This window comes from Panthera tigris, chromosome D2, assembly GCF_018350195.1.
Source record: "Panthera tigris isolate Pti1 chromosome D2, P.tigris_Pti1_mat1.1, whole genome shotgun sequence".
Classification (NCBI taxonomy): Eukaryota; Metazoa; Chordata; class Mammalia; order Carnivora; family Felidae; genus Panthera; species Panthera tigris.
This window is the reverse complement of record NC_056670.1, coordinates 55789523-55815151: the sequence shown is the minus strand read 5'-3', so window position 1 is coordinate 55815151 and position 25629 is coordinate 55789523. Positions and strand designations below refer to the sequence as shown.

General features: G+C 47.5%; 3 protein-coding genes across 13 annotated transcripts in view; 2 read left to right on the top strand and 1 right to left on the bottom strand.

Annotated features, from left to right (window-relative positions):
- Positions 1-7413, top strand: part of MMS19 (MMS19 homolog, cytosolic iron-sulfur assembly component) — a 33934-nt gene extending 26521 nt beyond the window's left edge. For 2 of the 4 annotated variants that reach the window (XM_042960744.1, XM_042960747.1), the window contains 17 exons: positions 251-376; positions 571-652; positions 939-1039; positions 1144-1293; positions 2161-2316; positions 3148-3247; positions 3724-3826; positions 3964-4032; positions 4463-4589; positions 5097-5197; positions 5345-5401; positions 5544-5730; positions 6038-6120; positions 6249-6413; positions 6501-6560; positions 6848-6948; positions 7028-7413. In XM_042960744.1, the coding sequence (XP_042816678.1) occupies positions 251-376; positions 571-652; positions 939-1039; positions 1144-1293; positions 2161-2316; positions 3148-3247; positions 3724-3826; positions 3964-4032; positions 4463-4589; positions 5097-5197; positions 5345-5401; positions 5544-5730; positions 6038-6120; positions 6249-6413; positions 6501-6560; positions 6848-6948; positions 7028-7055 (1796 nt within the window). In that variant the 3' untranslated portion in view covers positions 7056-7413. The remainder of the gene's footprint in view (positions 1-250; positions 377-570; positions 653-938; positions 1040-1143; positions 1294-2160; positions 2317-3147; positions 3248-3723; positions 3827-3963; positions 4033-4462; positions 4590-5096; positions 5198-5344; positions 5402-5543; positions 5731-6037; positions 6121-6248; positions 6414-6500; positions 6561-6847; positions 6949-7027) is intronic. The other 2 variants (XM_042960746.1, XM_042960745.1) reach the window with 2 other exon arrangements.
- ZDHHC16 (zinc finger DHHC-type palmitoyltransferase 16) lies at positions 301-17254 on the bottom strand. 7 transcript variants are annotated; one of them, XR_006209193.1, is made up of 12 exons: positions 17067-17254; positions 12920-13167; positions 12547-12741; positions 12309-12397; positions 11895-11923; positions 11186-11319; positions 11004-11051; positions 10063-10148; positions 9297-9420; positions 9051-9095; positions 7661-8231; positions 301-381 (listed from the first exon to the last, which is right to left on the bottom strand). XR_006209193.1 is itself a non-coding variant. In XM_007080132.3 (11 exons), the coding sequence occupies exons 2-11, from the start codon at positions 13160-13162 to the stop codon at positions 8117-8119; spliced, it is 1134 nt and encodes a 377-aa protein (XP_007080194.1). In that variant the 5' UTR covers positions 13163-13167; positions 17067-17254; the 3' UTR covers positions 8018-8116. The 7 variants fall into 7 exon arrangements, 3 of the variants coding, with proteins under 3 accessions (XP_007080194.1, XP_007080195.1, XP_042816682.1); XR_006209194.1 differs by lacking the exon at positions 11004-11051; XR_006209196.1 differs by lacking the exon at positions 11895-11923 and having other exon boundaries at positions 11186-11231.
- A 119-nt stretch (positions 17255-17373) lies between these two features.
- Positions 17374-24660, top strand: EXOSC1 (exosome component 1). Of its 2 annotated transcripts, XM_007080131.2 has the most exons (8): positions 17374-17469; positions 17575-17690; positions 20119-20193; positions 21412-21500; positions 23087-23120; positions 23647-23697; positions 23827-23911; positions 24243-24660. In XM_007080131.2, exons 1-8 carry the CDS (start codon positions 17403-17405, stop codon positions 24347-24349), a joined length of 624 nt encoding a protein of 207 aa, XP_007080193.2. In that variant the 5' UTR covers positions 17374-17402; the 3' UTR covers positions 24350-24660. The 2 variants fall into 2 exon arrangements, with proteins under 2 accessions (XP_007080193.2, XP_015392155.2); XM_015536669.2 differs by lacking the exon at positions 20119-20193.
- The last annotated feature ends 969 nt before the right edge of the window (positions 24661-25629 follow it).

Here is a 25629-nt window from a genome sequence, read left to right as displayed (position 1 = left end):
TGCTGAGCACTGTATTCCTATCAAGGATGGCAGGCAAGGAAAGCTACAGAGAGGTACTCTAGAACAACAGCATTCCTGTTGTTCTGAGGTTGTAACACCAGAGCACACTTACCAGATGAGGCCTGTTTATTTTTTCCTAGACTACTTCCTGGACACCCAATGGATTAAGCTCTTTGAATCTTGCCCCAAGTTGTCTTTGCATCACTGCTGAGTCAGGGCTTCTCTCTAACCTGGACTCTGTCTGTCCTAGATGAAAGGCCGCTGAATGGCTTCAAGGACCAGCTGTGCTCACTGGTGTTCATGGCTCTGACAGATCCCAGCGCCCAGCTTCAGCTTGTTGGCATCCGTACACTCACAGTCTTGGGTGCCCAGCCAGGTACACTTAGGAGAAAGAGAAAAGAAAGGGTATTGGTTCCTTCCTTGCTATTTTCTGTCTTAAGAGAAGAGCAATCCTAATTCCCTGGTTCTCACTGTAAGTCTGGATGATTTGGGATTTCTAATACGACTTTTGGAAGGGTTTTGGTGGCTACAGAGGAAGAAAGATGAGGTTTGTGTTTCCTTTTAACACAGATCTTCTCTCTTCTGGGGACTTGGAGCTGGCAGTGGGTCACCTGTACAGACTGAGCTTCCTGGAGGAGGACTCCCAGAGTTGGTGAGAATTGAAAGCAGCAAGCTGTCGCAGGGCTCTCTGCTTCTGACCCTTGGCTCTCCCTAAGGGAGTGGGCCTGTGCTTGGTAGTCAGAGCCAGAGATTTCAGACTTCTCTTTTTTGGGGGGCATTACGAAGCCCTGTCCAACTTAGTGGTGTAGATACTTGAGTCCTGCTCTTTAGCAAGGCAAGCTTGGCAGCCCACACCCCTGAATCTGCCCGATGGCTGGCCTAGGCAAGAGAACAGTGGGCCAGGGCTTAGCTATTGCTCATCTGCCTTGTGTCCCCAGCAGGGTGGCAGCACTGGAAGCATCGGGAGCCCTGGCCACTCTCTACCCTGTAGCCTTCAGCAGCCACCTAGTGCCCAAGCTTGCTGAGGAGCTGGGCAGAGGTATGTGTCTCTAATCTTCAGTGGCTCGCCACTTCCCAGGGATGTTTGGGGGCCTTCATGCATGCCATCACACAGTGAAATCCTGTCTCCTGGGTTGCTTGCAGGGGAGTTAGATTTGGCTAGAGGGGATGAGCCTGCCAAATGCTCCCGGCATCTGCGCTGTCTACAAGCCTTATCAGCTATATCAACACATCCCAATATTGTCAAGGAGACCCTGCCTCTGCTGCTACAGCATCTCTGCCAGATGAATAAAGGTAACTACCAGGAATAATCATCAAGGAGCTAGGCTGAATGGGGAACCGTAGGCACATTCAGAGTTGATGTCTCTAAGGCAGTGGTTCCATTTGGTGACTATACATCGGTAGAATCACATGGGAACCTTTAAAAAATGTTGCTGCATGGGACTCGAACAACTGTAATTGAGTGCCCAAGTGAATTTGATACGAAATCAGAATGAAAAAGCACCACTCTAGGGCCATGGTTACTGAAAATGTCCATCAACCAGCAGCTTGGGCATTGTCTGGGAACTCGTTTGAAGTGCAGAATTTCAGGCCCTACTGATTAGAATCTGCTTTAAACAAGATTTCCAGGTAACTCCTACACACCACTGTTTCAAGGCGTAAGTGACAACAGTCACTGCTACTGTGAGCCTGTGCATGCACCACCAGGGCTCTCACTATAACTTCCTCAGCTCCCAGCTCTGCAGTGCCCAGCCCTGCAGAAGATCCAATGGATGTTCCAGCACCTGATACATCTCAGAGTGTGGCTGGAGTTTGACTCCTGACTTTGCACTTACTATAACCCTGGAAAGCCACTGGTGGTTTTATTTAGCCTCCACATCCTCCTCTATAAAATAGGGAAAATGATACTTCTAGGGTTGTTGTGAAAACTGAGAAAATACATATGAGTGCTTCTGTTGCAGAGCTGACACAGCCAGTTCTGCTCCAAAATCTGAGTAGGTAAAAAGAAACAGCCAAAAGAATGACATTTCTTGGCTCTTTATCAGCCACTCTTGGACTCTTTAGTCACTCATCTTTGATTATTTTTCCCATATTCTGTATCTGAAAGATCTGGAAGTGCTTTTAAGAAAACTTTACAGAGAATACTTTGTTACTACACAGGGTATATGGTTGCAGGAACCAGTGAAGTTATTGCTGTCTGTCAGAGCCTCCAGCAGGTGGCAGAAAAATGCCAGCGGGACCTTGAGAGCTGCTGGTATTTCCATCAGACAGCTGTACCTTGCCTGCTCGCCCTGGCTGTGCAGGCTTCCATGCCAGGTAACTTTCTCCACCCTGCACCTTCTCTGTCCCTCCTCTGGGCTTCAGCCTTCCACTACTGGTGAGCAGCACTGCCACTTGGAGGCTACCACTGACATTACATTTTGTCCCAGCAGAGGCTTCTTTTGAATCCTTTGTCTCCAAAGTGAAATTTCACTTGAAGCAAAGGATGTCAACCTGACCAGTGGCAAGAATCAAAATCTACTCGTGTTAGCGAAACTCAGCAGGATGCACACCTTTTTTTCTCAATAATTGCTATGTAATTAGGTAGAATTGGGCTCTGGAATCAAGCTGACCTGGTTGGGTTTCATCTTCAACTCCACCACTTGTTAAGTGAAGATATTTAGCCTTGTAAGCCTGTTTCCTCGCTTAAAAGGGGAAGAAATAGCATAAAATCTGTATCACGGGGTAGTTAGTAAGGATTAAAAAAAAAAACATGTGGTGCTTGGCAACAGAGTACATAGTATGTATGTATGGCAGCTCCACGTATGTAGCTGTTATAATAATAATGACCCCTGACAATACATCGGTGTTATCTTTAAATTTTGGAAAAAACTAAAATAACTATTTCTGAAGTTCAGAAGATCATAACAACGAGATTTATTTTCCACGTTGCCGAGTCTGAGGACTGCACAAAGTTCTCAAGAGCTCTCCGTAGCCCATGTTAACCATTCCTGTTTCTAGTGCCGTGCTCATGCTCAGGGCCACAGCAGCGCTGGGAGACAGGTTTAAAACTGATGCCATTGTAACTAGAGTCATGATGATGACAGGATCTAATCATCTGAACCACAGTCGTGGCCTGGTGATTGTGTGTGTGTGTGTATTTTTCAGAGAAGGAGCACTCAGTTCTGAGAAAAGTACTGTTGGAGGATGAGGTCTTGGCTGCCATGGTGTCTGTCATTGGCACTGCCACCACCCACTTGAGCCCTGAGTGAGTATAATCATTGATGTGGCTTGACCATAGGCAGGATAGCAGTCTTAGGAAGAAGCAGCAGATAGCTGCCTCCTGAGCTATCTTTTACCCAGAATCAAATGTGGAGGGAGTTGTTTTGCTGGCAAAGTAAGAGGAAGTGGCTTTTTAGCACCATGGATTAGGGGGTAGGGGAGGCACAGGCTAATGGTTCTTAGCTACAGATGTGCAGAAGAATCACCTGTGGACTATTTTTGAAATATATGTTGCATTCTCTCACCAGATTGTAAGCTTCAGAACAGGGATGTAATCGGATTCACTGCTAAATCATCAGGGCCTAAAATGGGAATGGTTCTTGGCACATAATACATGCTGAATTAGCATTTGTTGGATGCATGAATGATCATCTTTGGGCCCATTGACTCAGTGACTCTAATGTGAACCCAGGGTACTTCAGAACCCTGGCTTCTTGGTGATACCTAGTCCTCTACCCCCAGCTTAGCTGCCCAGAGTGTTGCCCACATTGTGCCCCTTTTCTTGGATGGCAACGTCTCCTTTCTGCCTGAAAACAGCTTCCCTTGCAGATTCCAGCCATTCCAGGTGAGGGTCTGATGGACCAGAATGGGGAGAATCTTGGGACTTTCCTTCAAATTTTTAGGGCTAATCTGGGATGGGTTTGGGGCAGAAAAGCCTCTTGCTGGCAGGACAGGCTTGCTAGGGTTTTTCTCCCTTTACAGGATGGCTCCTCAGGGCAGAGGCGGCTGGTTGCATTGCTTATGGCCTTTGTCTGCTCCTTGCCTCGAAATGTGAGTACATTTGGGGAGTACCGTAGTTTAACCCTGACGAGGGGAGGTAGATCCCAAGTGACTTCTGGGCAGAAATTTGTCATAGGCTAAGCTGATCTTCTGTTTTACTCACTGGAGAGTTTAGCTCTCATCCATCTTGACCCCTGCTGCCACTTTTTCTTCTTTTTTTTCCTCCTTAAGTTTATTTATTTATTTTGAGAGAGAGAGAGAGAGGCAGAGAGAGTTCCAAGCAGGCTCCACACTGTCAGCAGAGAGCCCAACGCGGGGCTCGATCCCACGAACCGTGAGATCATGACCTGAGCCGAAATCAAGAGTCGGATGCTTAACCGACTGAGCCACCCAGGCGCACCCCCCTGCTGCCACTTTCTACTGCGTATCTCTCGGAGTTCAAGTGTTCTCTGCGTGCGTTACATGGTCAGGTTTTACGTAGGTGGAAATCCCTCAACTGAACCAACTCATGCGGGAGCTTGTAGAGCTGAGCTGCTGCCCCAGCTGCCCCTCCTCCTCCACCGCTGCCGCCAAGTGCTTTGCAGGACTCCTCAACAAGCTCCCTGCAGGTACTGAAATAAGGCTGGGGCGGGGAGGGGGTGGGGGGGGTGCGTAGGGAGCCTCCTGGAATTAATTACTGATGAAATCTTGGAAGCTCAGTCCTCCTGCCCTTTAAAAAAGGAGCTGCTAATAATATAATAGGGCCTCCTAGGGGACAGCCCTTGGGACAAGAGTCAAGACCAGAGCTGGGCAAAGCATTACAGGACATAAGAAGATAAGAAGGTTCAAGCAGAGTGCTCTGTCTAGGTCTGTCACCCTACTCCCTACAGGGAGCTCTTAGAGATCATTTTTTACTAGAAGCAGACCGCTCTTTCCGAATACCAGCACCCCTGCGTTATGAGATACTAGCCTCTCATGCTAGCATCCTAGAGCTGAGTGGGCAGAGTCACAGCCAGAATGATACTGTTCCTTTCTGATGGCCTGTCAGGGAGCTCTGTATTTAAATGATTTACATCATTTGTTGGTAAAGAAGAAATCTGTAGCCTCTGCATCAGTGTTTCCGCTCTTATTTTTAGGGCAACAGCTAGATGAATTCCTGCAGCTGGCAGTGGACAAAGTGGAGGCTGGCCTGAGCCCTGGCCCCTATCGTAGTCAGGCCTTCACACTGCTTCTCTGGGTAAGGTCCCAGAATGGATTCTAGTTAGACAGTTCTGTCTGGTTAAATAAAAGTCTCTCCATTTGACCTTGAACCCTAAACATGCTTCTTGAGGCTTTGGGGTTTGAACGTCATGCATGCCCCTGTCAGACTGTTCTCTGGTTACAGGTAACAAAGGCCTTAGTGCTTAGATATCATCCTCTCAGCTCATGCCTTACAGACCGGGTAAGTCTTTTCTGGAGCCAGGAGAGCCAAAGACCTAAATAGTAACTTCCTTGTTGATCCTTTTCCTCCCAGAAACCACTGCCATCCTCCTCATGGGTATTGAAGATTCATTCTTCTCTCCTGATGCACCTCTTTTCTCCAGCTCATGGGCCTCCTGGGTGATCCAGAACTAGGCCCAGCAGCAGCTGATGGCTTCTCTCTGCTCATGTCTGACTGCACGGACGTGTTGACCCGTGCTGGCCATGCTGAAGTGCGTATCATGTTCCGCCAGCGGTTCTTCACAGATAACGTGCCTGCTTTGGTCCAGGGTTTCCATGCTGCTTCCCAAGGTGAGAAGGGTCTAAAAGGCCCTAAATATACACACCTTTTCTTTACTCAGGTCACATTCCCTGAAATAATTTAAGATGTGAGTGCTTCTTTAGAGCTACAGTGTGATCTGTACCTAAAAGGCTAAACTTCCAGAATCTTGTCCCACTTTTTTCCTTTGATAAATCTTGCTTTTTCTTAGCTTGAGGTTTTTGTTTGTTTGAACCTCTTTCTCGGCTGATGTCCCAGCTTCATCAGAGATTGGAGTTGAATGTTCAACTCTATATGTCTGAGACCAGTTTCTTCCTAAGCTTTTCCATGTTTTTACAGATGTGAAGCCAAATTACCTGAAGGGCCTGTCTCACGTACTTAATAGGCTGCCTAAGCCTGTACTCCTACCAGAGTTGCCTACGGTGAGCCCTGTAGTCAGAGCCTCAAATGGGGACTAAGTCACTGCCCCCAGCTGGTGCTAGAAACAGGGGGACAGGGAGGTGGAGGAGTAGCAGGCTCACCACATACTGCCTTTCTTCTGGCCCCTTAGCTGCTCTCCTTGCTGCTGGAGGCCCTGTCTTGCTCCGACTGTGTAGTTCAGCTCTCCACCCTCAGCTGCCTTCAGCCTCTTCTACTGGAAGCACCCCAGGTCATGAGTCTTCACGTTGACACCCTTGTCACCAAGTTTCTGAACCTCAGCTCTAGTCCTTCCATGGTGCGTTGAGCCCCAGCAACTCTTTGGCACCTACGTCTCTCCTTCACGGGTCTCCCCTCACCCCTGCCCCTTATGGTTGTGTTCCAGGCTGTCCGGATTGCCGCACTGCAGTGCATGCACGCTCTCACTCGCCTGCCCACCCCTGTGGTGAGTACCTGAGATGGCTCTTTCTGGCCTGGACACTTCTGAAAAGAGCCAGACAAGCACCTTTTTTGCCTTAGTCAAATGGGACTGACCACCCTGCTGTGTGATTGAGGTGCAAACTGCGAGGTACGCACAGACATGGATGTACCTATAGTAGAACGGCCATCCTGCCACATAGCACACTCTGGAATCACTAAAGGAGAATAGGAAGAACGTTGGTTGTTGAGTCAGAGAAGCAGCCCTTTCGGTTGCCTTGGCTGAACAAGGCTGTGGTTCTTCTAACTCCACAGCTGCTGCCGTATAAACCACAGGTGATCCGAGCCTTAGCCAAGCCCCTAGATGACAAGAAGAGACTGGTGCGCAAGGAGGCAGTGTCAGCCAGGGGAGAATGGTGAGTTTCCAAGTCATGGATGAGATGGGATTGAAATGAGCCTCATCACTGATGCCGCCAACCTTCTTTTTGCCTACAGGTTTCTGCTGGGGAGCCCTGGCAGCTGAGCCCTCGGTCCTGGCCTACGCTGTTCTGACAGACAATCTAACCTGGAATTACTAACTATCGAGCCATGTTGCCCAAGGCAGGGAGACCACTGGCCTCTGATTGCCTCTCCCCAGGCCTCTGTTGCATGGCTGTATAGGAAACATAGGAATCCTGACTTCTAATGGATTTGTGAAGTAACTGAGTGTGAGACTACTTGTGTTTGAGGAAAGATCTTGGTCTTAGGGCTCTTCCATTTATTTGTCAGAAAAAGGGAGATATGCTGCTGAGGGGTGAATGAATGCACACGAATGTGGCCCTGAGGACCAGAGATGATGGATGTGTGTGTACCTGCTGGAAAATAAAGATTTCTTTTGGTAATGGGGCTGTCAGATGTTTCCCCCTCCCCATTCATGCCTCAGTGGCACATAACCAGAGCACCAGTGCATAAGCTATAGGAACACTAATGACAGAGACTGGCCAAGAATTTTCAGGGTATCCACCCCTCCAAGTAGAGCATAGGAAGCATGACCAGAACACCCACTCACTAGGTCTTGACCCTGACTTTTCCCTTCCTCGCCCTAAAGTAAAGGCAATGAAAAGCTATATATCTTTAAAAATCAAATACCTTTATTTTTCACCTTCAGCAGCATGTGAGAAGTGGCAGTGACCTCAGCAGTAGGCCTGGTGTCTTTGCCCTGTTGAGGAGCCAGGATCTCCGCTCTACCATTCAGGTGTTTTCTCAGACAGTACGTGGAAGAGATGGTGGCCAACCCCAGTGCTGGAACCTGGAGGAGGTCGGGGTCAGCACCCGGCAAGGTTGCTAGCTGCCTAATCTCCAGTCTGGGGCTGGAACTTCAGTTTGCCTGAGCTGAGTAAAGGGACATCGGTCCTAGGATTTCTCCACATCGTGCCTGGTTCCTGCAGTGGCCAGCAGATTGGTCCTTGGGTTGTCCCTGCATGGTACTCTAAGGCAGGCCCACTGATTGTTTTTGCCCAAGGATTCCAAGAAGCTGTCCTTGGAGGCCCTTGAGACAATGCAGGAAGCAGAGTGGCACACAGGTTGTGACAGACACGATCCAGCTCACACTGCCATCACAGAGGCTGAGTGAGCAGTCACCCAGGGAGGGGGGTCCCAGGTCATTCCATTCCCATGGGGCAGGTGACTGGAAGGCAACAGCACCCGAGTAAGCCAGTGCCTACAAGAGAAGATAGAATGTCCCTGAGTTCCAAGAGTTCTTGGTCTTCCTTCCTGATCCTCATTCCTCAGCAAGGAGTCAACTTTGGCATTAACCCCAACAGTAACAAAAGTTCTAGTATGTCCAATGTGCCCTTTGGTGCCTTTAGAGGTTTCAAAATAAACCTCTAAGGGATCACCGCAAGGAATGACAGGCAGGAATGTAATAAGGACAGGAAAGGGGGGAAGGCAGGTACTTCTGGTCACCTAGTTATTACTGCCTTGGAGTTGCAATCTGAAAAGTGATTTACCCTGATCTCTTGGGCTAAGGGAGCTAACTTCATTTTTTTGGTCTTAGGACCTCTGTTAACAATAGACTGCTGCAATCCCACACGTTGTTGGTTTGAACTCCAGACACTACCATACCAATGCGAGGAGATGGGTGGTCACCATATCCTACCTAGAGGTCCCTTACTGACCACTCATTGCTTTCTCAGGATTCTGTTGTGTCATCTGTAAGCCTCGTGCGCATATACCGCAGTTTTGGCCCCTAGCCCCTTTGGTTCCAATGAACAATGATCTCTACTCCCAGAGTCTGGATTTGTATTGTCCTGTAGGGTAGCCACTAGCCACACGTGCCTATTTAAACTAGTAAAAATAAAATGTCGATTTACGGGTGCATTAGCCACATTTCAGGTGTTCAGCAACCATATGTGGCTGGTGGCTAACGTCTTACACAGCACAGGAAAAGAACATTTTTTCTCTAACCATAGAGAGCTCTGTTGGACAGCACTAGTCTAGATGTTCTACTTTACCTTCCTGTGTCCACACCCAGGAATACCTTCCAGTTATCCAAGCAGCCGTAGTTGTAATGATTCCTGAAAACCTAGAGCCAAGAGAAATACAGGTTTCTACAAACCTCTTTTATTCACTCCCCCTCCTAATTTTCAAGCCTAAATTGGCTAGCTAAAGCTCAGCCAGGTGAGTTCTGACCTTTTATGATGCCTGCCCTTGTTGGCCCTAGACTGTGACCTCTGTTTTCAGGACAGTGGGATCAGTTACCCTCCACCCCAAGCCCCCTACTCACTCTGCCCTTGGCCTGCAGCCGACGTCTCTCCTTCTTGTTGATGTGCCTTTCGATACTAGTCTCCCCTCGACTGATGAGAACAGCATGCCATACAGTTAGGGCACCCAAAGCAAGTGCTACAGAACTAAGAAAAGAGGGGCCAAGGTTGGTGGGGAGGTTACAAGTAGGCATGAAATTGAACTGAGCTATAACGATCAGCTAGAGACCTCTCTGCTGAATTCCCAGCCTACATCCTAGGTGAGTTCTTACTTCACTACATCTATAGAAAGCATCAATGAAAATGCATCAACATGAGCTAAGAATAAATTAGGTGGAAAGAAAGGTGGGGAAATTAAGTCTGTGTTACTAATAACAATGTTCCATACTCCTTAAAATACCTGTGCTTAGGAAACTGCAGCGGGTAGTGAAAACAGCCAGGTTAGAACGGGCAGCATGCAATTCAGATCACAGTTCTCCCGTTCCCAACTGTGTATCACACAGCAACTCACTTCACCTCTCCTCTTCAGTTTTCCTCACCTGGAAAATGCAGTGCCCTACCTGGAAGCAGTTTAACTTACCTTGGCACATAGCACTCCATGCTAGCATCCTTAGTGTTCCCTGCCCCAAAAGGCTGAAGAAAATGAAGCACTGACTCTTTGCCAAGCTAAGTTACACTAAGAACAGCAGCAGAGGACACAGGCATGGGACCCTGCCTACACGTGGGCACTGGAAAAGGTTTTTCTGAAGCTGTCCCCCATTTAAACCATCAAAAATGAGTGTTAAATACCTGCACAGGAACCAGAGGTAGACAAGACTCTTGTGAGTCACCCTTTCTCGGAAGGAGAAGGTGGGTGGTGGGGTCTGGTGATACGTCTAGGAAAAGAGAAGAGCAAGGTGGCTCATTTGCTGTTGATCTCCAGCACAGCCCCCAGCACCTGCAGGCAGGGAAGTGACCCAAACCCAGGATGAGAAAATAGGGAGTTAAGCCACAGAGGAGTCAGGGCAGCAGCCAGAGGGGTGGGCCAAGCCCGGAGGCATCACCATGTGGACAAACACTGGGCAGAGCGGGTCTGGACAGGATGGCAAAGCATAGGAGGAGCTGACCCTGGGCCTTCAGGTTTGACAACACAAATGGGGCTCCAGGGGAAGCCGCTCTGCTCCCCGGCTAGAACTCCCTCAGTGTGTGGCTGCGATCCTCAAGAGGGGGCTGGGCCCAGGCCCGGAATGCAAGAACAAGCAAGGAAAACTGAGTTCCACTAAGGACTAAAAGGACAGCAGAGGTTAAGTGGTATAATCGTGAGCCCAAGACGTCTCCAAATAAGGGGTCCTCACAGGCCTGGGAGAAGGCCTGGCATGGATGCCGAAAGACCAGGAGCAAAGAGCGATCAGACTGGCCCAGCCTGGTCCCTGTCCCCTGGAACCCCATTACACAGACTAACACAGACTCCTTGCTGCTCAGGCCGTCTCCAAGGCAGAGTCCCCGCTCAGCCCAAAGAAGGTGATGATGGGATAGAGAGCCCAAAACTATCACAAGCCAGGGACTTCCAGCTTGTCCCCAGGCCACTTAGTCCGCCCATGGCCCACAGCCTCCCAGAATACCCCTGGATCCAGTCTCAAGAGGCCCCTCAGCCAGCCCCTACAACTCCACTAGCAGGTGGGCCCCCGCTGCCTCAGCAACTCTACCCCCTGGCCTGAGCAGCAGGAGGCAGTGGCGTGGGGACGGCCCACCTGGTTGGCAACCGCCTGTAGTTTGTTCTTGTCGAGCTGTTTCATTTTCTAAGGGGATGGAAAACAGTGCTGGTTATACACTCAGGCCTCTAGGGTAGGGGTGCTACCAGCCCCACTCCTTAGGGACAGATTCCGCACCCCAAAATTCTACTGAGCTGCCCTGCTCCTAGCTATGGGCTCACCTCGATGGCAGCATAAGCTTCCCGGAAAAGGTCCCAACTTCCGTAGCTGCAGTAGACACAGCCCAGAGTCATGAAAAAGCAGAAAGAGAAGAAGTACCGATGGTTATAGTGGCCTACACAGTTGTTTAGCCAGGCTGGTGGGGGAAGGATTAAGGACAAGATCAAACACACAGCTTCAGGTCTCTCTGGTTCATTCTTGCTTCATGATGGCATCATCCAAGCACAGGGCCTCCAGTCACCAAGAACTATTTCCCGAAGGCAGGAAAATATGGGACTATTTCCAGATGTTAAAGCTTTTCAGAGCCCTCACAAGGCCCACCGGGAAATCATGAAAACTGAAATCCTTAAGCAAAATCAATCTGCCAATACTTCAACCTAGCTGGTGTCAACCAGCCATCTGTCTGGGACAGCAGAAGGGGACCGTTGGTTCTATCTGGCATGCCCAGTGGACAACCTGAAGCCCAAACATCTCTTTCCATCCCACAAACGTTAACGTGGTTAGAATAGATGCCTCGCTCCAAGATGGTCCCATAGAACCTGTAAGCCTCCTGCTTCCCTCGGAGATGGCCAGCCCCACCACTCCTCTCCTAACTTTTCATGAGCCCAGTGTTCTTTGAGGGATGCTAGAAGCCGTGGTTGTGGCCCTTCGCCCAGTGCAGGTGGCTGGAGCTAAAGGAGGCCTCATGCAGAAGAGATAATAAAAGGATACGGCAGTGATGATCCATCTTCAGCACACACCTGTGAGGGAGGGACACAGGCTCTGTTACGGTGGCCAAGGTTCTCGAGATGTCAGTGCCAATCCTTTCCTACAAGGACCAGCATCCTGCTGAGGTGGAAAGGGCACAGACTTTGAAGACAGCCAGGCCTTGCTTCAAACCCTGTTTCACTAGCTACGTGAACTAGTAGCTTGGACAAGGTTAGCTCCTCTCTCTCAGTTTCCACAAGCAATGACAATACCTAACTCACAGGACCATTCTGAGGACCAGGCGTCATGACATGAGGGTGCACTGCCTGGTGAGAAGACTTCATAAACATCTTCTCGGACTCCAGGCCTACATTTTGCCCTAGGGCTTCAGCAAAAGGGTCAAAGCTGGGGTTCACAGCAAGCAAAGCCAAGACCCACCTATTGCAGATGCTGCAGTGGTGTGTTCGGGCTGGCTTGGGGTAAATACACTTCTTACAGATGGAGACCGTTGCGATATCATTCCTACCCTGTGCAAAGGGAGAAAAGCATCGTGACAACCGTGGCAGCGAAGCTGGGTACCCTAAAAGATACCAAGGCCCTCTCACTCCCCCACGCCTAGGACTGGCTCTCGCAGCCTGCAGCTGTCTCCTTCCGGTATGCTCCTGTGGGGACCCACCTGGGGTGGGTATCCAGGTGGAGTGGTGATGGCCTGGTAGTAATGGAAGACGATGAGGATCAGATTCCAGTGGCTGTAGAAGAAGTGCCAGCAGAGCCGTGGCACTGAGTATGTTCGGAGGATGAGAGGCAGGACACACAGGTAGGCGATGGCCACAATGGAGCTGGTCAGCACGATCACCAACACCACGAACACCTGCCAGCACCAGTGAGGTCAGGTAGGCAGTGAGAGTTTGCCAACACCAAGAGTAGACTCGGGAATTTCCCCGGGGTAGGGGGCTGGTATGGGTCCCAAACCCAGTGTGGGTCCATCAGACACGTGTCCTTCTGCTACCCCAACACGTCCCTTTTCCTGCTCCCTGGGCATCACTCACCACCCCACACCAACGGATCACGTTGTCCACCAGCCAGTAGATAGGCTCAAAGGCAGCATCGACAGCGGTGTCACTGCCACCAAAGGAGTTGTAGAGCAGGGAGCGCAGGCAGACCTTGCCATAGCGCCAGCGCTGTACCAGGCCCCGGAGCAGAGGTGGGCAGCGGCGCCTGTAGCCCAGGAGCAGAAGCAGGCGCAGGCAGAGGCGGGCGGGGCCCAGCAGCAGGCTCCGCTGGCCCCGCATGGCTCCTAGGAGAGCATACCATTGTGAGAAGCCACTCTGGTCCTGTCCCTCCCTACCCCACCAGGGAGGCGGCCCAGAGCACCAGCTTAAAGGCAAAGACCTAAGGCCCAGCTGGGCCAGTCACCAGCTGTGAGACATAGGAAGTCACTCCACTTCTCAAGGGAATGGGTGGTGCCAATGCCCAAACCAGATTACATGGGGTAGGGTCTGGAGGTTCTGAGCGTGCAGAAATCCTACTTACATTACACCACTGGGCGCACAGCATATCCAAAATGATGCACACCTAGAGTAAGGGGCCACCCACAGTAAAAGGCTGAGGGAAAGGCAGGCAGCTCCAAGCCAAAGCGGGGTTTTTTGGAGTTCTCTTTGTAGACAGACCATTAGGTGGAGCACAGCTGACATGCACAAAGCTGCCACCACGCCTCTGTGGGCACGGCCACCACAGCAGAGGATTCTCAGGGTATCCCGCCTGCTCTAGACCAATGACCCACCTCCTAACAATTGCTCTTCACCAAGGAATGGCCAATGGGGGAGTGAGTACATCATATGTTGATCCTACATCTAGATCTTCCCTGGTGCTGAGTCTCAGCAAAAGATATTCCTCTTTCTTACTTCCTCTGAGCTGATGTTACAGGCCACCAGACCCAACCTGGTAGCATGAGAGTCCCTGTCTTCTGTCAGGACACCTCAGCTACCCTCTGCATGACATAAGATGCTCTGTCTCCAATTCCAGTCCCAGCCCCACCCCAAGGATACAAAAGCCAAGAAAACTTCAGTTTTTACGGCAGAATAACACCACAGGCAGGAAACACTGGCAGTGGGAGGGGGGCCTTCCTGCTGTGGCTCATGGAGACCGCAGAGCCTATCCTCTCAGTGACGAGTCTCCTTGGCCCAATTCTACTTTGATACTCACAAGTCTTCTCTGCAGCTGCTGCCCTTGGCCCCAAGCTACCCAACCAGCCTTCCGAGCTCTGCAAGTGCCTTCTTCTCCTCTATGTGATTTCTACCTCACCCAATAGCCATGGGAGGTCAGCTGCCCAGGTAATGTCCAGAACTAAAGTCATGGATTCCGTTGATGATAGTGTCATCAATTCTGCAGATTAAAGTGCTTACCAGAGAAGAAATTATCTGATTTCCCCCTAGGGCTACTGTGTCCTCAGCAACTCCACTGACTTATTTAAAAGGCAGCTCAAAACCCAACAGAAACTGGAGGAGGCTGCTCCACTGTAGGGATGGTTTCCGTTCAGTAACTGGAGCAAGGTACTCTCCTTGCACACTGGCTTATCACAAGAGGCCTTTCAAAGAAAACACTTTGTAACCTCCTTCTACAAGTTCTGTAAATGACCTAAGGCAAAGAGGAATCCGGCAGACAAGGCTAACAGAGAAAGAGAGATGATGATTCAGTAAGGACCTCCTCTCTGCATCAGGATAAAGAAACTGGCCATTCCCATCACCTCCTAGGAGCTAAGAGAATTAAGGAGCAGTGTAGAAAGGGAGAAAGTAAAAACTCAGCCTTCCTGCTTCCCGAGTTGGAGTTCTGTTTCTTAGCACCATGATATGACCTGAAGCATGAATTTTCTTTTTCCTTTTAAGTTTAATTTATTTATTTTGAGGAGGGAGGGGCAGAGAGAGGGAGAGACAGAATCCCCAAGCAGGCTTCACACAGTCAGCAAAGAGACTGACATGGGGCTCAAACTCACGAACCATGAGCTTAGCTTATGACCTGAGCTGAAATCAAGAGTTGGATGCTTAGCGGGGCACCTGGGTGCCTCAGTCGGTTAAGCGTCCGACTTCAACTCAGGTCATGATCTCACAGCCCGTGAGTTCAAGCCCTGCATTGGGCTCTGTGCCAACAGCTGAGCCTGGAGCCTGCTTCAGATTCTGTGTCTCCATCTCTCTGCCCCTTCCCTGCTCACGCTCTGTGTCTCTCTCACTCTCAAAAATGAATAAATGTTAATAAAAACTTTTTAAAAAGAAGAGTTGGACACTTAGCCAACTGAGCCACCCAGGCACCCCTCGAAGCATGATTTTTCAAAATAGTGTACAGCCAGAGTCAAATGTAAGAGTGAGCCAAAAATTTCACCTCACAACAAATCCAAGTGACGTAGACTGTCCACGCCATTGTTCATTCCCTTATGGTGGCTAATGGAAAGTTTCCTATTTGCTAAAATACTCTTTATAGCAATAACTTGCAAATAAGATGCATTCCTCACGTTTAATAAAATGAATTATACGCCATCTCTCCTGTCTCCAAAAACAAGAAACATTCCTTTTCAGATTCTCCACCTCCCATATTGTTCTCAACCACCTCTGGAATTCCTGACTGTATAGGAATGCCTGCCTTAAGGACTAGACTTACCAACTCTCATCTATCCCATAACATCATTACTTAGGGTTCAATTCTGCCCTTAAGTAGTTCTGTGACCTTGGGCAAATCACCCAACCCTGCTAGAACTCAATTTCCTTGTGTTTCCATTCAGTGACAGGGTAGAGTTAAATGCTAAGGTCCTGTCCAGCTCTAATCCTTTAAGATTCTATATATACACTGGGTTAAGGTATAAATGAAATAGTTACAAATGCTTAGCACAATACCTGGCTCACAGAAATACTCAATAAGTACTTATTGAATGAACGGAGGATGCAGAAATGGTGAGGTTGATCAGATGTCTATCTGTGCTTACAAACAGCAGCAAGTGCACTCCTGCCAATGTGGTAACACTAAATAAGTATCTGCTACTATCATTCTTCATGATCAGTAAAAAGCAATAGAAACCATTAGAATCACAGCACTTAAGAGCTTAAAGGGATTTTATAAAACAAATCCAACCAGAAATGAACCCAAACATGTGAACTGAAAGTCTGTAGAGCTACAGATCAGATTTGAGCGAAGAGTCTGAAGCCAATCCCCTGCCGCTCATTTTAGCTAGTGGGGTTTAGGGGGTATGGAGATGCCAGGGAAGAGATATGTGATGGGGCCACACTTGAACATACAGAGCTCCTCATTTCTCAGGAAATTGAACCACAGCAGAATTCAAAAAATTGTGATTTTGTGTGTGTTGTGGCAAGAGCGTGAACATGGGAGAAAACAGAGCAAAGCAGAGCTTCACTACCACCCCAAGCACAAGCCCTTAGCACTCTGATCCCTCAGTAGTAACCACAGACCATAGTGACTTCTGGCACCAGATTAGAGGGGATTGAAGGCCATAGCACTCCCCTCTTTCCAAGGCTCTAAGTCACCATCTGTTTTCCAAGGGGAAACTGGATTGGTGGGGGCTGGAGCGTTTGCACAGGTTAGGTTCCAAAGCAACCAAAAGGCAAGGGAAACTGAAATGAAAGTCATAGCAAATCTCAAGTGGACAAAGATGCTGCTCTCAGGATGTTTGCTGTCTTAAGCAATAGTTGTCAATCATCAGTAAGAGTAGCATCCTACTCATGTGCAGACTTTCGTTCCGAACTAACATATGCTTGAAAAAGTTAAGGATGGGCCCACATGACCTGAGCTCGGTTTGCGAGGATCCGACTGCAAGATCTGAAGCTGCAGTCACAAAAAGTCTTTATTTCTGAACGAGGGAGGCGTGGTCAAAGTGCGAAAGACTGGAAGTAAAAAAACCTTGGGTTCCGGTTTGGGCTCTACCTTGAACTATCTTCGAGGATCCTGAACAAGTTAAATCCTATCTCTGGATCTGAGTTTCCAAATCTGTGAAATGGGCAAGCTGGGTTGGCCTCCTTCCATGCTCCACGCTTTACAGCTGCCCGGAGGGTGCACTCCGCCAGGCAGGGCACGGCCGTTCTGGGCGGAGCAAGGAGAGAACAGGAACCCGGACTCGCAAAAAGGCCCCGAACAGGGCCCGACCCTAGAAAAAAGGGCAAGACTGGGGAGCAAAGTCCGCGGCTCCACTCTTACCTGCCGCCTGCCGACTCCCCAGTCAACCAAATGGAACCCCGCAGCCTCCGCCGCCGTTCACTGTCACCCCCTCCAGCTCCGCAACCCGGCCGGGCCCGACTCAGTCCAACCAACCATCCTCTGCCAACCCCAGCACCAGCCTGCAGACTGGGACCCGCCGCCAGCCCATCCTGGACCACAGGCGCAAGCGCAAGCGCAGGCGTGCCGGAGCCCCGCCCCCGGACTCGTCCCGGGGTAACCTGGGAAATAAAGTTTCCCGGAGGCTCCGATGATCACGTGACAAATCATACCAATTGACGCGTTTTTTACTGCAGAACTAGTCCTATACTTTAGCCAATGAGAAGTCGACTTCGTTTCCCTCCTGTGGCAGTCATGGCGCCACCCGTGAGGTACTGCATTCCGGGTAAGTGTACGGGGCCCAGAGCGAATTCTGGATGAGACAGAGGCTGGAAGGCTGGATGGCTAACACCTTCTGGGCACCCGTCACTGATGCAGCATTTTTCTTCAGGCGAACGTCTGTGTAACCTGGAGGAGGGCAGCCCGGGCAGCGGCACTTACACGCGACACGGCTACATCTTTTCGTCGCTTGCTGGCTGCCTGACGAAGAGCAGCGAGAACGGAGCGGTAAAGGGGCAACTTCCCATTTCCTCCTTCTCTTCCTTTCTTTTAGGCTTCTTTTGATTTGCGGGCGCGTCTTTAGTGCCCCGGCAGTAGAACAGCTGGTCTCTTGAAGCTGAGGTCTCCACTGCTGGGCACTTGGTCTCGCTTGGTTATAGTGCTGACACTCACAGAAGGAAGTTTTAGGGGACGAGCAGAGGCACGCTCAGCCCCGCAGTGAGCTGAATCTTGTCCGAAGGTCGCCTACCTCTCCGGCTGCGTTTCGCTTTATCCCTACCTCACTCTCTGCAGTCTAGTCACACTGGCTTCTTTCACTGTCACTAATGGGCTAAGCTGTGTCCTGCCACAGAGCCTTTGTACGCACGCCATCTGTTTGGAACACGCACATCTCAGCCTATTTCGTTTCTACCTATCCTTCAGATAGCCTCTCTAGCATCATTTTATCAGGGAAGCTCTCCTAGACCCACTAGTCAAGGATAAGAGTTTTGTGAGCTTTTGTTTTGTTTTGTTAAACTCTTTAACAAAGAACTAAATTTCTGTCCTTCCGTGCCTTAATCTTTACATATAATTAAACACCCAGTTACATGTTCCCCACTAGACTCTAAGTTGCATGAAAGCAAGCCTCACTACCATACGTTTAGTGCCTAGCACAAGGTAAATGCTCAGCAATGTTTGTTGAATGCCTGATACTCTCCTGCCTAGCTCCAGAGGCTCGTCCAGGATTAGCCCAGCATCAGATAAACAGTCTTTGAGGGAGCAGCTTAAAGACAGGTAGCATAGCAGGGGCGCCTGGGTGGTTCAGTTGGTTGAGCATCGATCTTTGATTTCCACTCAGGTCATGATCTCACATTTCCTGGGTTCAAGCCCCCCTTCGGGCTCAGCACAGAGCCTGGCTGGGATTTCTCTCTCTCCCTCTCTCTCTGCCCCTCCCCCGGCTCATACACGCTCTGTCTCTCTCAAAAAATCAATAAATAAACATTAAAAGAAAAAGACCAGTAGCATAGTAGAAAGAGGATTCAGAATTAGAACACTTAGGTACTGACTATCTAGACCTTGGTTCTGCTTTAGGTTAGAAACTTGAACTCTCTGGTTTTTAGATTCTTCCTCATATGTAAAATGAGAAACTTTTTATTCAATCAATTTTGAGAATGTCTTTAACATTTTTTTAATGTTTATTTCTGAGAGAGAGAGGTCAGTGGGAGAGGGGCAGAGAGAGAGGGAGCCAAGATCAAGAGTCAGACCCTTAACCGGCTCAGCCACCCAGGCACCCCTTTAACATTTCCAAGTTTGTTCATTTCATAGGAATAGATATCTATTGAGCATTTTTATGTGCCAGGCACAGTGTTGACCTCTAGAGAAATGGTAATGAGCCAAATACACATGGTCCCTGCTATCAAGGGGCACAGACACAAATTGTAAACAAGTAAATGTTCAAATGAGTGTATGGCTACATAGGTGATGACTGCTTTGAAAGAATATTACAGGGGCTCCTGGGTGGCTCAGTCGATTGAGCGTCCGACTTCAGCTCGAGCCATGATCCCATGGTTGGTGGGTTCGTGCCCCGCGTCAGGCTCTGCTGACAGCTCAGAGCCTGGAGCCTGCTTCAGGTTCTGTGTTTCCCTCTCTCTCTGCCCCTCCCCTGCTCATGTTCTCTCTCAGTCTTTCAAAAATAAATAAACGTTAAGAAAAAAAAAATCAATGAAAGAATATTACAGGTTATCATGAAAATATGTAATAGATCCATCGTAGTCAGCAGAAGTGACGTTTAAACTGAATCTAAAGGATAAATAAAGAGTTGGGTGGGTGGGTAGAGCACAGTCTTGATAGAAAAAAAAAAACAGGTTGAATAGAAATCCTGACATGAGAAGATATTTAATGAGTTAGTGAAACTGAAAGAAGGCCAGGGAACTGAAGCGTAGTGAACAAGGGAGAGATTAATAAAAGATGAGGCTCAAAATATCTGTCTTACAGCAACAGCCAATACAATGCTCAAGGAGAAAACTACAAGTATTTCCTTAAAATAGCATTAATCAAGTATGGCCATTATTATATAACATTTATTTGGAAATTCTAGCCAGTACCATAAAATGAGAAAGAGAAGGAAGTAGTATAACTTTGGAGGAAAGAATCCAGTTATCCGTGATTCCAGACAATTGGTTATATTCCAAGAAAATCACCCGAAAGCTTGTTAGAATTGATCTGAAATTATTAGACTATACACTCTAACAGCATTCTTCCCTTGAAGAATGGTCCCTTGACCCTCCTATTCCCTAAAATTTCTAAGGCTCTCTGTTCTGGGCACAAATAAGTCTGTAGTCCACCTGCCCTCGTGACCTCAGCTGTGGACCAAGGCATTGCTACATTACTTTTAAGCCACAAATACCTTTATGCAAGGCCTAGTCAGGATACTCATATTTTATTCTTCTCTCTATAGCTTCCTGTCATTTCTGTGATGAGAGAAACAGAATCCCAATTACTACCAGATGTGGGGGCTATTGTAACCTGTAAGGTAAGTTGGTCTTAACCTCCCTGCTTAGGAAACCTGTTCGGTGGTAAAATCATGATCTTTGTAGAACTGCACTATCTAATAAGGTAGCCACTAGCCATATATGGCCACTTAAATTGAAATGAATTAAAATTAAAAATACATTTCCTCAGTCTCACTAGCTGCATATAGTTAGCAGTTGCCCTATTGGCCAGTACAGAACACTACTATCATCACAGTGTTACTGGACTGTACTGGCCTAGAAAGTTCTGGAATAATAATCAAGGCAGCCAAGTTCAGGCACGCATACTTCTTTCACTGAGCTGATTCCCTGAGTATGCAGCTTGGGAAACAGGTGCCAAAAGGTAATAAGGAGGCCTTTTATTTTTATTAATTTTTTTTTAATGTGTATTTATTATTGAGAAACAGAGACAGAGCATGAGCATGGGAGGGGAAGAGAGAGGGGGAGACACAATCTGAAGCAGGCTGCAGGCTCTGAGCCATCAGCCCAGAGCCCAACGCAGTGCTCAAACTCACAAACCACGAGATCATGACCTGAGCCGAAGTCAGATGCTTAACCGACTTAGCCACCCAGGTGCCCCTAGGAGGCCTATTTTTTAACATCTGGAAGCTGAGATCTTTTCCTGCAGCAAAGCAAAAGGCCTTATCCTCTCTCATTCCTGTTAAATTTCAGGTCTTTTAAAGTGTTTCAGGGGAAGTAAAATTGATGCTGTACTGATCAGTAACTGAAATACATCAATACACCCTGCCCATCCCCACTTTCTGCAGGTTAACTTGTAGCTCTTAGTCGCACTCCTTGTAAATTTCTCCAGCAGAAAATTTGTGTGTTATTCTGAAAATAACTGGAGAGGCAGTGATCCAAATATTGTGCAGTAGCTGAAATGTACACTTCTGTCCACTCTACAGGACTCTTAATTAGATCTGTTAAAGGTCTAGGTTTGCTATAATGCCCTGTGTCTATTTATGTTAGTCTTCTGTGTTTTTCAAGACCTATTCCACATTTCACTGGACACCCTCAGTAACTCTATTAGGTGGCCAGAGTGACTCTCGTTCCACTAGATATGTATCATTTATGCAGAGTTAAGTAAGAATCAACTTATCTTAAATTCTGTAATTAGTAAGGTTGCTTGGATTAAAATCACCCTAATTCCTACTTTCATGCTGCCTCCTTGAGTTGACAACTGCACAGACCCTAATGCTGATCTTTTCTCTGTTCCACAGGTCTCTAGCATCAATTCGCGCTTTGCCAAAGTGCACATCCTATATGTGGGGTCCACACCACTTAAGAACTCTTTTCGAGGAACTATCCGGTAAGAAGTATTTGTGTCTTCACATTTGCCACAGCACCTGGAATGAAATAGGATAGAACAGGAGACTGGAATTTTTAGGAACCATTATGGTTTCTATACCTGCCTCTCTCTTTGTGCTTTGATTCTCTCCAGGTAGTGTCCAAAGAAAATGTTACAATGTATGAACTAGGAAACAAAGGAAAATATGAACAAGATCGGGTTTTAAATTTTTTTTTAATGTTTATTTATTTTAGAGAGAGAGAGAGAGCATGAGCAGAGAGGGGCAGAGAGGGAGAGAGAGGGATACACAGAATTTGAAGCAGGCTCCAGGCTCTGAGCTGTCAGCACAGAGCCCAACGCAGGGCTCGAACCCACTAACCACAAGATCATGACCTGGGACAAGTCAGATGCTTAACCAACTGAGCCACCCAGGTGCCCTCACAAGATCGAGCTTTAAAATGAAAAGAATTGAGCTAAGCTAGAGACTAGTGGTACAGGATGACTCATATGAAACAAAGTAGAAGGGGGGTACCTGGGTGGCTCAATTGGTTAAGCATCCAACTTTGGCTCAGGATATGATCTTGCTGTTTGTGGTTTCGAGCCCCACATCAGGCTCTGTGCTGACAGCTTGGAGCCTGAAGCCTGCTTCAGATTCTGTGTCTCCCCCTCTCTCTTCCCCTCCCCTGCTCACTCTGTCTCTCAAAAAATAAACAAACATTGAAACTAAGTAGAAGTCATTTTAGGAAATCTCTTCCTTTCTTGAATTTAATACACTTTAAAGGATTGTAAGACATGAAAAAGCTTAGTGGGTAAGGGGTACGTGGCTGGCTCAGTAAAGCATGCAAGTCTTCATCTCAGCATTGTGAGTTTGAGCCCCATGCTTGGTGTAGAGATTACTTAAAAATAAAATCTTTTTCTTTTTTTTTTTAATGTTTGTTTAATTTTGAGAGAGAGAGACAGAGAGAAAGAACAGGAGTGGGGGAGGGGCAGAGAGGGAGATAGAGAATCTGAAGCAGGCTCCAGGCTCTGAGCTGTCAGCACAGAGCCCGATGCGGGGCCCGAACCCATGAACTGTGAGATCATGACCTGAGCTGAAGTTGGCCACTTAACCAACTGAGCCACCCAGGCGCCCCCACTTAAAAATAAAATTTTTAAAAAAAGAAATGGTTAGTGGGTGAAATAGTAGTTTTTTTTTCCTACAGGTTTTTTGAGAAAGGACAAACAATACTTGTGAGCTAGATAATGTAACTTCTCAGGCTCTTTCCACCCTCAAAATTCCATGTGGTTCTATAGTGCTTCTGTTCAAGCTCCCCTAAGGCAGCAAAGTTCCTTATCCTTTCCTGCCAAATCTGATCTGCTTTTCTCTAGTCAGAGGTATTGCTACAGCTGCTCTGTGTGACCCAAGAATGGGAATGTGGTTTTCTCCTCTGGGTGAGGACTGGGAATGCTTCTACCCTGCTTCTCTTGGTGGCATTTGGGTTCCAGTTATGACTTGTTCTCTCTACTCTCTACTCTTGTAGCTCTTTGTCTACTAGGATTTTGCAGGATAATTCTTTCTCTTCTCTTTCTCATAGATAATTAATCTTTCTGTTAATTCTTTTTTACAGCAAGGAAGATGTCCGAGCTACTGAAAAAGACAAGGTAGTTGGTTGGTTCTGTTTGTTTTTGTTTTTGTTTTTGTTTTTTTCCTCTCTGATGGTCTGAGGAATATCAGTCCTTAAATTATTCTAGTGAATTTCAAACATCTGTGGGAATGTGGATCCAAAGATGCAGGGAATTTATTTCCTACTGGAAAGTGTGGAATTCACTGTCCCTTTCCTCTCCCTGGGATTTTTGTTTGCTCTATTGACCAGAAGGGACTAGTTTACTCCTTGCCTTTGAAGCCAGGTGTTTATTCATTGTTATTCTCTCAGACTTACTCTGGATCCTTTCAGAGCCAACTATAGTACCTTTTGTCCTAGTCAGATTCCTGCTCAGGTTACTGAATTAAAAATCTTTCATTTATGTGATGATGCTGTAGAAGCAATAAAAGTCGTTGATTGACTTGACTAATGATGACTTCTGCCCTGTGGGGTTAAAAAGTAGACTGGCTTTACCAGAGGGATTAATAGTTTCATGTGGATCTGATATAGAGCTTTCATTTAACATTCCTGTTCTTTCTTTACAGGTTGAGATTTATAAGAGTTTCCGCCCAGGTGACATTGTCCTAGCCAAAGTGGTATCCTTTATTCCTAGCAGTCTTGTGGTCCTTTGTCAAACAAGAAGTAGAAGTGGAAAGTAGCTCAAGTGGCTGTGGGAGGGAAGACTTAAAACCCGTCATTTTCCTTAACCAGTGTTACATGACTAGATCTCCCTGGGTGACGCACAGTCCAATTACCTCCTGACCACTGCTGAAAATGAGCTTGGGGTAGTGGTGGCCCACAGTGAATCGGGTGAGTTGGTCCATTCTTCCACATGCTTACCTTTCCCTAAGAGCAATGGTTTGGGATCAGTCCACTGTTTTCTTTCATTACCCTTGTTTTTTAATTATCTAGGCAGCAGTATGAGTGTTGATACTACTCAGAGATTGGAATGATTCTTGTATAATTGAAAGGTCTGGGGGGGACTCACTGCCTTACTCAGTGGAATAAACCAGGCTTTTTCTGTATGAGGTGAGGTTCTCTAGGTAGCTTGGTGACACTTCCGTTCATACCCAGCTGAAAAGGGAAGGGTCTTAAGCAAACATTAGCGGTCCCAGCTCCAACACCAGCTCTTCCCTTCCAGGTGTCCAGATGGTTCCCATTAGCTGGTGTGAGATGCAGTGCCCTAAGACTCACACTAAAGAATTCCGGAAAGTGGCTCGAGTACAGCCTGAATTCTTGCAGACCTAAGAAGCTACATTTTACCCCACGGGAGGGGTAAGCTGTTTCTAAGAGTACGTGTATGAACCCAACATCAGGATGCCATTGTTTTTATTCACACACCTCAGGTTGACCAACAACCACCTGTAGAAAAATCTGCCAGCAACTTTTACTGTCAGAATATTTTTCTTATGAACCTTGCAATGGATTTCATTCTCTTGAGTGATTCTCTTTTGGAGGTGCCAGCAAATGAACTGTACAATGTTGGAAGTAATCTGTTTCTTCTGACGGTCTTACAAATACATATTTATTGCTGTGACAAAACATTTTTACTAAAAGGATTTTATGGTTTCTGTTGTCTTGAGTAGGGAAAGGAATCTAAAAAGCATCATGACATGGGGCACCTGGGTGGCCCAGGCGGTTAAGCATCTGACTCTTGGTTTCAGCTCAGGTCATAGTCTCCCAGTTTGTCAGTTTGAGCCCTGCATTGAGCTCTGTGCTGACAGCTCAGAGCCTGCTTGAGATTCTTGCTCTCAAATTAAAAAAAAAAAAAAAAAAGTTTTAAATAAATAAAAATCATCATGACATTTAGAGCAGAGATTTGCCTCGTACTGTTAACTGACACGTGTCAAGTGCTTGCTTACTCTGGAAAAACCTCACCTCCAGTCATTTTTGCGTTTTTTATGTTCCTTTTAAGCACTTCTGCTTATTGAGTACTTCCTATGTGCCAGGCACCGGGTCAGGCACTTTATAAACATCCCCTCGTTTAGAGAGATTATGGTTTAGTGAAAATGATAGAACACGTGGTGATGCAGGGTGCATGTGAGTAGTTCTGAAAGTAATTAGGTGAATATAGTATTACTAATTAGTGGGTACTCCAGGAAACGTTAAATCTGAATTGAAAAGAGGGTCAGAGCACTGTTTCGTGAGGTGACCAGGGAAAGATCTGTAATGTGAAGTAAAAGGAATTGAAGAACTGAGGTAGTGACATGAAGATACTCAAGGCAGACAGAAAAACTTAAGCAGAGGGCAAAAGCAGGAACGAACATGCAGGTTTGGGGATGAGGAAGAGATGAGGGTTTAAGCATGGCAAAGCTGCAGAGAGAATAGAAGGAAAGAAGAGATGTCAATTTTTTTTAATCTATATATTTTTTAAGTTTATTTAGTTTGAGAGAGAGAGAGTACGAACAGGGGAGGGGCAGAGAGAGAATGAGATTCGCAAGCAGACTCTGAGCTGTCAGCACAGAGCCCACTGTGGGCCCAATCTCACAAACCATGAGATCGTGACCTGAGCCGAAACCAAGAGTCAG